We start from the raw sequence: 13,075 nt of genomic DNA, 5'->3' as shown, positions 1-13,075 counted from the left end.
AAAAAAAGCAAAAAAGAATGTGCTTAGTGGACTATTTAGAATAAGTAGTTCATATACAACCTAAGATTTAAGATGCTATTGTGTGTAATCTAAGCATTTAATGCCAGGCTGTCAGCCCAACCACGTTAAATGTAATGGTGTTCTGTCTCACTGTAGCCATCTGCTTTAGAACTCATTACAAAATTAACTTACTGGCTTACTCAGGTCATTCCCCTGAGGTAAATGGGATCTCAGTGATATATTGACCAGAACATTAATATGGGCAAGATTTTTAATATGCATTTGAAAGCTACATGTAGAGGTAACTGGATTAAAGAAAGCTAGACAACATCATTTGCCAAGAATTGTAGCATTTTTTTGTTGAAATTTTTATTGAAATAGTTGTAGATTTACTTGCAGTTATAAGAAATAATGTAAAAGATTGCTTGTGCACTTTGGCCAGTGTCCCCCAATGGAAACACTGTGCAGAAGTATAGTACAGTGTCACAACCAAAGTATTGACATGGTACAGTCCCTCCCATCTTACTCAGATTTCCCTGGTTTTATTTTATCCCTTTGTGTGTGTGTGTACTCATGTATGTGGTTCCATATGTGAGTGCATTCTATCCCCTGTCCAGTGTATGTTTCTGTTTCTACCACCACAGTCAAGACACTGAGCAGGTCCATCAGCATTTCAACCAGGATCCATCCTATTGCCCTTTATATTGGCACTATCTCTCCCCTCTCCACCACCACTAGCAACCACTACCCTGTCCTCTATTTATAAATCTTTTCATTTCAACATGTTATATACAATGGAATAGAATAGAAAATCCAGAAAATAAACCAACAAGTATATGGTCAATTAATCTTCAACAGAGCAGGAAAGAATATCCAATGGGAAAAAATCTCTTCAACAAATGATATTGGGAAAACCTGGACAGCAACATGCAAAAGAATGAAACTGGACCACTTGCTTATACCATACACAAAAAAATAAATTCAAAATGGATTAAAGACCTAAATGTGGGGACACCTGGGTGACTCAGTGGTTGAGTGTCTTCCTTCAGCTCAGGGAGTGATCCCAGAGTCCTGGGATTGAGTCCCACATCGGGCTCGCTGCATGGAGCCTGCTTCTTCCTCTGCCTGTGTCTCTGCCTCTCTCTCTCTCTGTGTCTCTCATGAATAAATAAAAAAAATCTTAAAAAAAAAAAAAGGCCTAAATGTGTGACCTAAAACCATAGAAATCCTAGAAGAGAACATAGGCAGTAGCTTCTTTGACATCAGCCAAAGCAATTTCTTTCCAAATATGTTTCTTAAGGCAGGGGGAACAAAAGCAAAAATAAACTGTTGGGACTACATCAAAATTAAAAGCTTCTGCACAAAGAAGGAAATAAAACTAAAAGGCAGCCTAAGGAATGGGGGAAGATTTTTGCAAATGACATATCAGATAAAGGATTAATATCCAAAACATATAAAGAATTTCTAAAGTTCAGCACCCAAAAAATAAATAATCCAATTAAAAAATGGGCAGAAGACGTGAACAGATATCTTTCCAAAGAAGACATACAGATGACCGACAGATATATGAAAAGATGCTCATCATCACATGTCATCAGGGAAATGCACATCAAAACTGAAAAACCAAAACAATGAGACACCACCTCAAACCTGTCAGAATGGCTGAAATTAACACAAGAAACAATAGGTGTTAGTGAAGATGTGGAAAAGGGGGACCCCTCTTGCACTGTTGCTGGGAATGCAAACAGGTGCAGCCACTGTGGAAAACAGTATGGAGGTTCCTCAAAAAGTTAAAAATAGAAGTACCTTATGATCCAGCAATCACACTAATGGATATTTACCCAAAGAATACAAGAACACTAACTCAAAGGGATACATGCAGCCCTACGTTTATAGCAGTGTTACTTACAACAGCCAAGATAAGGAAGAAGCCCAAGTGTCCATCAATTGATGAATGGATAACAAAGTGGTATCTATATAGAATGAAATATTATTCAGCCATAGCAAAGAATGAAATCATGCCATTTGCAACAACATGGATAGAGCTGAAGATACAATGCTAAGTGAAATAAGTCCGAGAAAGACAAATACTGTATGATTTCACTCAATATGTGGAATTTATGAAACAAGCAAAGGGAAAAAATAAAGACGAATCAAGAAATAGACTCGTAATTGTAGAGAACAAACTAATGGTTACAGGGTGGGGGTGACGGAAGAATAAGTTAAATAGGTGAAAGGGAAAAAAATATATATAAATGGAGTTCCCTTGTATATAACCTTTTGAGGCTGGCTTTTTTTTTTATATAATTTTTTTTAAAATTTATTTATGATAGTCAGAGATAGAGAGAGAGGCAGAGACACAGGCAGAGGGAGAAGCAGGCTCCATGCACCGGGAGCCTGATGTGGGATTCGATCCCGGGTCTCCAGGATCGCGCCCTGGGCCAAAGGCAGGCGCCAAACTGCTGCGCCACCCAGGGATCCCGAGGCTGGCTTTTTTTAAGTCATTATAATTCCCTGGAGATTCTTCCAAGTTGCATATATCCTTAATTTGCTACTTGTTATTGCTGAATAGTATTCCACAATATGGATGTTCCAGTTTGTTTAACCATATCTCTGGGCTGATTTCCAGTTTTTGGCTGTTAAAATAATACTGCCATAAACATTTGTGTATAGGGTTTTTTGTGTGAACAAAAAGTTTTCATTTCTCTAGTCTAAAGGTCCAAGATTGCAATTGCTGGACCATATTAATAATTACATGTTTAGTTTTCAAAGAAAGTGCTAAACTACTTTCTAGAATGCCTGTACAATTTTATATTCACCCAGCCATGTATGGGAGATTTTGTTTCTTTGCCAGCTTTTGATGCTGTCCTGGTAGCCTTATTTTGAATCAAAATTTAGGACAGTTTTCTTTAACTGAACTAACCAAATAATTTTGGTAGAAATCCATATGGGAAAATTAGGTTTAGAAAAGAACCACATTAGGGCATATCAGAAGCTGTCTCTCCCACCCCGCCCCCCCCAAATCATTCACTTAACTCTTAACAGAATAACTTTACAGAGTAGGTCAGTCTGAGATATTTGGCCCCTTCAGTCTCTAGATAACTAACAAAAAGGATTCAGCTCTCCTTTTATAGATGTTGGGCCCACTCTCCTTTATCAATATCAGGATATAGGACTGGATATTTCTCCCTTGTTGGACAATCTTATCATCTTCTAGAATTAAAAATGGAGACGCCTAGTGAGATAGCACCCTGCGAACCACTGGACTAGATTATACCAAAATACCTTCTGAGCCTAACAGTCAATACCATCCCTTAACCACCACCCCCATCCATTCCTATTCTTGCCAAAGAAAACCCTTGAATTTGTTTTCTGGTGAAATTAGTTTTGCATTTATCTTTTTTTTTTTTCCCTAAGTGATACAGATATGTAGCAGAACTTAGTGCAGCCATTAAAAAATATCATAGAATAATCATTGTCATGGGAAGGTCACTACAATCCATTATTAGGCTAAAAAGAAGCTATATATTATAAGACAGCATATATAGAAATGTCCAGTTAGACACAGAGAATGGAACTCTAGAGCAATCTAAAATGTTATTACTCAGTAATAACATTATTACTCAGTGAGTAATGGTATCACAAAAAAATTTTCTGTATTTTCTAATTTTGTCTGTAATTCATATATTTGTTAATCAGTTATTAAAACAAGAAAAATTGAGCAATACAACCCTTGATTTCTCTGAGTTTTATTTTATTTTAATTTTTCAATGTCTCTAAGTTTTAATAATTGCAGTTAAAGACCTTAATGAATACCAGCCAACAGAAATAAGCTGTTCAGGCATGAGATAAGTTACCCAGGACCATTTACAAAGGCAGCTATGACCCTCCTTAGCCCTCTCCCTTAAAAGTGTGGTAAATCACCTTGTGCCTTCTTCCTAAGTGTCAGAATTCTGCACTAACACACGAATAGGTCTGGCCCCAAGACCATGCATTACAGCATTGCATTACTACTACTTAAATGTGTTAATGACACCTTTCCACTGTTAACCAGTGGATACCTGGAAAAGTGTCCACAGCCTCACAAACTAGTCTCTCCTCCATCCTTGACAATAGGGTCAGAAAGTATTTTAAATCTGGTAGGTTTCTCACTTGGTTGCATCTCTTTTAGAAGAATTAATATTTTCAAGTAAAACAGAAATTTAAAAATATCTAAACAGACTGAAATAAGATTTAAACAGACAGTCATCTGCCATAGAAGAGTATTTTGTTTCTCAAGTAGATTCATTTCCCCATCTGGGACTTCTAATTGTACTGATAGGCCAAGTGTATTGTCTTCTTCCATACTAGTGCGTGTCATTTAAGAAAGATGGGTAACAATGAGCATGGCTTCCTAAAAAGATTACTTATTCAAGTGAGTTTGCTGTAAATATTTGTATTAATGAATAACTGGAGGAAAACACTCCTTTGTTTCTGAGCTCTGGTAACTCTGGTTCTGAATAAACTTGTTTGGTCAGAGGCCTATCGCTGATGGGACAGCACAATGGGGTTCTCACAACACCATGTCCAGGGCTGCATTTCTACTGTTGGTTCCCTTCTGCTGACTTATCATCCATAGATATTCCATAGGAACGAGTAACTAAAAATACTTTTGATTCATAGGCAATGGTGGCAGTGTTTTATATCATGCATTTGAACCCCCCTGCCCCCCCGCCGAGTTATTTATTTTAACAAATACATCTTGTACTTGAGGTCATATATTTTTATGTAACACCTAAAGACTACTACCATGGGGGATCCTGGGGTGGCTCAGGGTTTAGGGCCTGCCTTTGGCCCAGGGCATAATCCTGGAGACCCGAGATCAAGTCCCACATCAGGCTCCCCGCAGGGAGCCTGCTTCTCCCTCTGCCTGTGTCTCTGCCTCTCTCTCTTTCTCTCTGTGTCTTTCATGAATGAATGAATAAATAAATAAATAAAATCTTTAAAAAAAAAAAAAAGACTACTATCATATAAATGTTGGCCCCTGAGTTTGCTATCATTAGCACAGTTACTTGGTTTGCTTTATTTAACTAGAAGCTTCAGTGATTGCATCAGAACTCCTTGTTCACTACAGTGTTATAAGAGCACCATCCAATGTCAGCAGTATTCTCCACCATCCCCATATTCTGGAAGAGGTGATGACAATTTCATGTCTGGAACTTCCTTGATTTGGTGAATAGGATCAAGATCCAGTAACTTTTGAATCTGAGCACATTTTCAGCCCTGTCTTGAGATCAAGGGGCATCAGTCTTCCTTTCTCCCCCTACACATGTCTCTTTTCTTATACTTGACATACTGCTGGCTTTCCACCTAGATGTGCACTGGAAAACAGCCATGCTTCACTTACCTGGCTCCCACGTAGATGAAAATCAGCAGGCTTTTTATTTATAAGTTACCATAGTGCATCTGTGGCTTAAAGAAAATACAAGATCAAGGCTTAAATTAATTCACAGACGTCTATCTTACTTCTTTTTTCCTACTTCCTAAAAGCTCTTACAGATTTTTTGTTAACAGTGTAGAGTTGGAAGGCTTCACTAATGTTTCCTTAGTCTAAAATTTCGGTCCCCAGTTAAGTATACACATAATTGTCATTTTAGAGGGACAGGCTCTTCTTCCTTATTGTGTTGTTTCTTTGTTTTTTTTTTGTTCCATCCTTCCTGTTTGTTAGTTATTCATTTAGCAAGCCGCCGTCCTTAAATAGGAAAAAGTGCTTGCTCCTCTATGCCATGCCAGGCTTTTGCCTCCCCATCAACACAGTTTTCATAATCAGAGTAATAATGACCTCTCACAGGGTACTGCCTCAGAAATCGTACTTCCTTTCATAAACCCAGAATAGTTTTTTTTCTCCCAGCAGGCGCTAGGCATCCATCTTAAACTTATCCCACCTTATTAGAATCATCTCGTTCCTGGGCTGTCTCCCCCACTGGCATGTTAGCACCGTGAGAGAATGCCTTCTCAGTGTGCTCTGTGACTGGGACAATCACTGGCACATAGACAGTACTTAAGGATTAAATGAATTGAATGAATGAAGCCAGCCCGCCATCCCACAGAAAGGAATGCCTTACACTATTTCTCCAACTTAGATAAGTGGAGACCAGGTATCATAAACGTGGGCCTGACCCATGCTGTATTTTAGTGAGTTTCTAAAAATTGCTTAATGTAATTTGAGATGTTAAATATATTTGACAAATGCTTGAGTCATTTTCTGATATTATTTTTGAATTTACATTTATATCTTTTATTTTGTAAATAAGATTTCATTTTAGGAAGTTTTGTAACATGAAGTATAAACTCTCTTTTCCATGCCATTAAAGCATTCTGCTTCAGAACGTAACTCTGAACATGAGCCATACCTACACAAAAATACATATTTAAGGCAGGTTTTGTATATTCAATTTTCTAAGTCTACAGTACCCTTTAAAAGAAACATGCGTGCATGGCTGTGCATATTCTAAAGTGTCTTTTCTAGAGCTTACAATTATTATGAAGTTCACATTTTCCAGTATTTTCCAGTTTTATCTGTCTTGTTTAGCACACCCCAAAGCACTTAGATAGCCTTATCTTGTACAGCCTGCCTTGACAACATATGTCTTTACTGATTGAAATTTCAAATCTACATTGAGGAATTGAATTTAATAATATAAATTTGTTAACCAAGATAAAAGAACATTAAAAGGTATTTAACATACGTAAATGGAGGATTTTAAACTTAACATCTGGTCAGCTATCACATCAGCATAGCCCTGTTTGTTGTGGTTTAAGAAGATTGTTTTTAGGTGATGACTCAAAGCAGAGACATTATTTTTAGGCATCTTAACTTCCTCTCCCTCTTCCTATTCCCAACTGTCCAAATCCAAGTACACAGAATTCGGAGACTCAAACCTTAGAGTCAACAGGAAAAAGTCCCTCTTCCCCTTGTTTTTAATCATAATGTATACTTTTGTAACTATATGTTCCAGAAATGTAACAACGGAGCCTGAAGCTGTACCTTCACTTTCAAGAATAAAGCTAAAAAGATGAAATACAGGGAGTTTTCTCAGTGTAATGAAACAAAATTATTCTCAAAATAAATGGCAGTTAGGGAAAGCAATTTTTGCTGTCATGGATAAAAGCTAGAGAACACAAAATCAGCATTTGAAATATATTAACTCACAGTGTTTTAAATAAAAAGAAGCTAAAATGCATTGTATATACCTGTTCCCAAGGATGATTGCAGTTTCTTGTTATTAAGTCCTGCAAAATACATTATGTACTTGGCAGGCAGAACTATGAAAACCAGAGATGGAAAAAAACGTGAGGTCAAATTTAAAGTTTTTCTTTAAGTTTTTCTTTAAGGGGTAGGGGGCAGCAGCAGCACCATTTTGCATTATTTAATCAGCTCAGTCTCTTACACAGCTGTTCCATCCTGAGTTCATATTCACTGGCATGCAAAAGAAAATAAATCTTTGATATTTGAAGCAATAAGAATCAAAGTCCCCAAATCTCTGGAGTTTACCTCATTCATCTGAAAACTTAGAGTGGGAAAAGCATTGATTAAGAATCAAAATATCTTCCTCAGTCCATTATTGCCACTTAATAGCTCTGTTTCCCAAGCAAGTCACTTAATTTTTCTGAGCTTCTGTTTCTTCATTTGCTTTATGTAAATCACAGGTTGTGCCAAGGGTGATAGCAGTCCAAATATGCTATGAAGTGTTTTTCAAGTTTTGAGTAGTTTCTATTATAATTTCCATTTTGCAGATGAGGAAGGGCTAAGAGAGGCTGCTGACAAGTTTGTTGAAGGCCACATGGCTGGCAAATTGGCGAATATATGGCAATAGTTTTAAGATCCTGTGTCCATAATGTCGGTATTTTTCAACATCAGTATTCTCTACATTTTAGGACAGATAGTTCTTTCTTGTGGGGGGCTGTGCATTATAACATGTTTAGCAACACCCCTGGCCTCTACCCCCTAGATGCCAACAACATTCCGCCAATTTATGATAACCAAAAATGTCCAAAGACACTGCCAAATGTCCCCTGATGGGCAAAATCACCCCCAAGTTGAGAACCACTGGTCTGTGTGATTCCAGAACTAAAGTTATTAACCACTTTATGATGACATTTATCAGTATTACCATTATTCTGGGAGCAATACTTCATGACATAGCAATTTTTGGAATTAAAAAGGAGATAATTGGATTTCATCCATGGTTTGCCTGTTTCTGAATCTTAACAGTGGCATTATCTTCTTTGGCAGGTCCCCATAAACTTTTCTTACAGGGCCAGGGTCACTTGACGGAAATACCATCCACAGAGAACCAGAAGTCAGACTGGACACCTTCCTCTGTAATTCTGTGACCATCCCCTAAGGGACCCCACTGTTGTCTCTTGAACAGCCCCTTCTTATCTGGTAGATACATGGGCCCCTAATATCTGTTAGCTTCACGGGAGTGAAACACACACATTTTCATAACTATGATCTCATTTAATCTTCATAGTAAGCCCTTGAAGTTTGCATCAGTTGTCTGCGTTTACATTTTGTTTAGGAATCTTAACCTTTCTTCCTTGCCTGTTCCTTCAACTTTGGTGTTCTCATTGCAGAACCTGATATAGAAAACCCAGCAGGAAGTTGATATGGAAACTCAGCAGGTGCCTTTCTTACTAGCACTGTATGAAGAGTAACATCCTTCTGAATTACTCAACATAAAACAGATGCTTTCTGCCCTGCATGACTCTTCCTTTTTCCTTTCCCCTTAACAGGGATCATTAAATCCATGCCTTCTTTGACTGCATTTGGGGACTTAAGAACCAACTGTCCAGGAGCAGAATGTTTTTATTTCTGTTGCTCACTCTTTCCCCCCCAACAAGGCCACACATGAGCTTGCCAATCCTCCCACACTTCTCCATCTTTGTCACTAATCTGCAGTCTGCTCTCTTCCTGATACTGGCACACATCCCAACTTATTATTGCCTCTGAACTGAAACTTTCTAAACTTTTATGATTAACTTTATTGTTTGTTTCTCTGTTGGTTAAAACTATTGGGAAAATAGATGCATTTGATCTGGGCCTCATTCAGTGGGTAGGTGGAGCTGTCTGAATTTTTTTAAACACTAAGTTTTAAAATCAGTTGCTACTGAAAAGCACAATAAATATAATTGCATGGGATTGAAAGCATTGGCGTGACCTGAGTAGAGGCCAGCTGTGCGGAACTCGACTTGCCTGGAAATCTTCGCGACTCAAAATTCTGCTCCAGGAAGGTCCCAAACAGCCATTGGAACCAGTGGGAAAGAGGGACTGGATTACTTCACGCCAGTACAACTTGAGCATCAATACAAACTTTCATTTTTTTCTCTAACGTGTATGTGAATCATATTAATTACGACATGGTTCATTAAAAAAGGAGTAATTGGCTCCTGCTGTAAAATGTCAATGTCTGCCCTAAGAGTCATTTTTCTTTTTTAGATCAGCATGCCTCTTTATTGACCAGATTTGCCTGATTCTGATTTAATGTGCATTTAGCTGTTTCATCATGTTATAGAAGTAGAGCATCGTGGGTTTTTCTTCCTTCTCCAGGTGGCCTTTTTGAAGATGTGATGGTTGGAGCTGAGGCATTCCTCTCCCCAGAGGACAGCTCTCTGGGCCGGAGCACATGGGAGGCCAGCGTTCTGCACGGTGGGCAGCCATTACAGACACAAGAACCAGAGCTACAGAATAAGAGCATTGCATTGAAGTTGTGTGAGTTTACGTGTTGGCATAAAGTCTCTAAGAGTTGAGTTCACTTGAAATCCTTGAAGAACCAAGGCCGTGAAGGAAGTTACAGTAGCAGAGAAGTTATGCCTCTATTTCCCACAGAGAGGAATATTCAAACATGTGCTGTATCAGCACCACCTGGAAGGGTATTAGCTAGTGGAGTCCCATCTGTCCTTTGGGGAACGCAGTGAGGGTCATCGTTAGTGGAACTGAATGTTAACTGCTATACAGCCAAGCAGACAAACTTAGAAACTTCCCATTTGGTTTGTTGAAAACAAATTTTTAGAAAGAAAAATGGAGAATTATGTATACCTTCTTCAGAAGAGATGCTCCGTAAATGAATGTTTGTTGAATGCGTGATTATCAAATTAAAGGTTTTACTGTTTATGCAAACCTGCACATGTTCCTTTTATTCTATATTTCCTTTACCAAATACTATTGCCTATCAAACAAGTATACCTCACTGATATCCTGTTACAGAATTGCCTTAATCCTTGTGTGCCAGAGCAGGTGAATAAGAAACCATGGAATGAAAATGACAGAGCTAGAGGGAATCCTACAGAGCATGGGGGAGCTACTGATTTCACAGAAAAGGTTTGCTCCTTGCCTTTAGTCACCAGCTCGGGCCAAAGCTGGGGTGGGATTTGGAGCCTGGCAGATCTCCTTTCGCCCTCTACAGTCAGGAGGACTGTCTGGATCTGCAACCTCACTAGCTGCTCATCCAGCCTCTTGGCATTCATCCGAGACCAAAGGCCACCTAATACCTCTCTCCCCTCAAAACACACTAGGTTATACATGCCCTAATTTCCTAACACTCAAAACACAAGTGTCACTTGGCATTGTACTTTGGTGAACTTTTCATTTCACCAAGACACTTGTCCTGCCAGCAGAGCAGGATAGTGTCGCACTCCTAATCTGTCACCAGCAGACCAGCGGGGGAATGAGACCCATCTGTTTGACCCTGCAGAGTCACTTTATTAAGCACAGTTTGAAACATTGAAGATCTCTGATATGTCCACAACACATGGCCATAGACTAGAAAGAGTTTGGCTTCTCTTAGGCTACTAAGTTCCCAAACACCAACCTGATTTTTCATGCATTAGATTTCTAGCTATCCCTGTAGAACAGGGTTTCTCAACCTCGGCACCATTTACATTTGTTTGGGGCTGGATGATTGTTGTGGGAGACTGTCCTGAGCTCCTGCGCTGTGGGGAGGAAAGATCTTTTTCAATGGCTGCAGTTTTCAAATCAAACTGAGAACTGATAAAAAACAGATTAACAAGGAAAAAAAAACAATTTAATTACATACATCCACACAGGAGTTTCACAAAGGAATGAGACTCAACGAGGTGGTCAGATAATTGAGGTTTATATACCATTTTAGGCTAAACAAAGAAAAAAGAGTTTGGGGCTTCTTGGCAGGGGAGGCAAGTTATCGGAAGGTGAGGGAAGGAAATGTATGGTAATAGGGTTGTCTTGTTATGTAGATAAGAGTTCCTCAGATGATAAGAGTTGTCTCCCAGAGTAGCTCTCTTCAATGTCTTTACAAATGGAAATTTCCTTTATAAATGTAAATTTCATTTACAAAAAAAGGAAATTTATACTTTATTTTTAGGCAGTTACACGGAGGTAGAAAGCTTTTTTCTGCGTCTGCTGGCTCTCAATTGTCTTTAGCTCAAAATAGTCCTTCTGTCACAGGGGTGGATTTTGTAGTGACATATCCTGGCACACTTCAGTGCACCCAAGGATGTGGAGCAGCATCCCTGGCCTCTACTGACCAGATTCCTGTTGCCCCCTACCCCAGTTGTGATAACTAAAAACATCAGCAGACTTTGCCCTGGTGTCCAAAATCGACTGCAGTTGAAAACCATTGCCATAGAGAATGAAACAAGATTTGGTGACTACATTTAGTTGTGCGTTGCCACTGACATAGCCATTACAAAGTCTAGGTCTTTTTGTGGCCTGTGGTCTGTTAGTATACTATTGGTTTCACAAATGAATGCATTCATGCTGAATACTTGTGTGTGTGAATATTTCTTAAGAATTCAGTTTGTATTGTTAGAGACTGGAATAAACTCAGTGAAGCAGAGTTCAGTCAGTGCATAAAATAGAAATTTCTTCTGAGACAGTCTTTATTCCTCTGGGGAAGAAAGCAGCTGTTACTGTGTTTGTTTGCAGTTGAGATGGTGAAGGTGCTCAGGATTCAGGACAACTCGACCAGTCAAGAAAACCTGGCTAGAAGAGTGTTCTAATTTACTAACGTTGTCTAAATAAAATCAGGTTGAGTCAAGTATAGTTAGGCCCCTTCACCTCTCTCTTGAGTCTTAGGTGGAACCAGGCCAAAGAGGGCTAAGCACACCTTCCTGAGGGCACAGGTGGGACATGGGGGTGGAGGGTTGTGAGCAGCTCTGAGGGAGGGAAAGGAGTATGGGAAGGTCTGTCTGTCTCTCTCTCTCTCTCACACACACACACACACACAAGATTTCTGACTATAGACTACCCTTACTTTGTGAAATTGCACCTATCATGCAACTTAAAATTTTGCCATGGTGAGGTTCTCAAGCTCAACAGATGTCTATTGGCTCTCCTACCATTGGGAAAGGAGGGCCAGCACAGCTGAGCCAGTGCCTGAGTGAGCTGTTAATGTCTATGCACTGGGTAGGCCTGAGGGTCACATGTAAACCCATATGAGTCTCCTTTAGGGCCACAGGGAGTGGGGAAAGAAGGGAAAAGGGAGCACTTCTAGTTATCCTTTCTCTTTGCTAAATTAAAAAAAAAAAAAGCTTATTTCTCTCTGATAGAGACAGAAGTATCCAGCCAACATTAAAGAGGTTTAGTTAAACCACATAAGGAGGGCTAGAAGCAATTGAGGCAGGCTGTACAAGCTCCATATTGGCCTTTGGAAGTAATTCCACATTAGCCTCCTGTAGTTTATGTGTACAATTCCAGAATCTAGTCAGTAGCAGTCCTAGATGATGGTAGCACAGAATTTTAATACACTATTAAGAGGTTGGAAAAAAACAAAAATCGAGCAAGGGTTAGTCAGCAAAAAGAGGAAGAGACATTGTGGGTAAAAAAAAAAAAATAGTTCACTGTCATCATTTGAATAATTCTATGCATGACACTCTTGTTGGTCTTTAACACCAATTACCTCATGGAGTTCTCCCCACGACTCTGTGATACAGGTGCCAGTATTTTCCCATTTTACAGATGACAGGTAAAAGTAGGACTAGGGAGCCACTTGGGCACTTTACCACAGATGTCAGAGAGCTCTGAGTAAGAGGCCTCTGGGTAAAAGAAGATCAA

General features: G+C 39.2%; 1 protein-coding gene across 5 annotated transcripts in view; it reads left to right on the top strand.

The window, feature by feature from the left end:
• Nucleotides 1-10,162, top strand: part of UBE3D (ubiquitin protein ligase E3D) — a 148,002-nt gene extending 137,840 nt beyond the window's left edge. For 3 of the 5 annotated variants that reach the window (XM_026007418.2, XM_072736132.1, XM_072736160.1), the window contains one exon: nt 9,593-10,162. In XM_026007418.2, coding sequence (XP_025863203.2) covers nt 9,593-9,613 — 21 coding nt within the window. In that variant the 3' untranslated portion in view covers nt 9,614-10,162. Of the gene's footprint in view, nt 1-8,275; nt 8,980-9,592 lie in introns of those variants that run through there. The other 2 variants (XM_072736139.1, XM_072736143.1) reach the window with 2 other exon arrangements.
• The last annotated feature ends 2,913 nt before the right edge of the window (nt 10,163-13,075 follow it).

This window comes from Vulpes vulpes, chromosome 1 (assembly GCF_048418805.1).
Source record: "Vulpes vulpes isolate BD-2025 chromosome 1, VulVul3, whole genome shotgun sequence".
In the NCBI taxonomy this organism is placed as follows: domain Eukaryota; kingdom Metazoa; phylum Chordata; class Mammalia; order Carnivora; family Canidae; genus Vulpes; species Vulpes vulpes.
The sequence above is the reverse complement of the archived record's forward strand: the minus strand, read 5'-3'. Positions and strand labels throughout refer to the sequence as shown.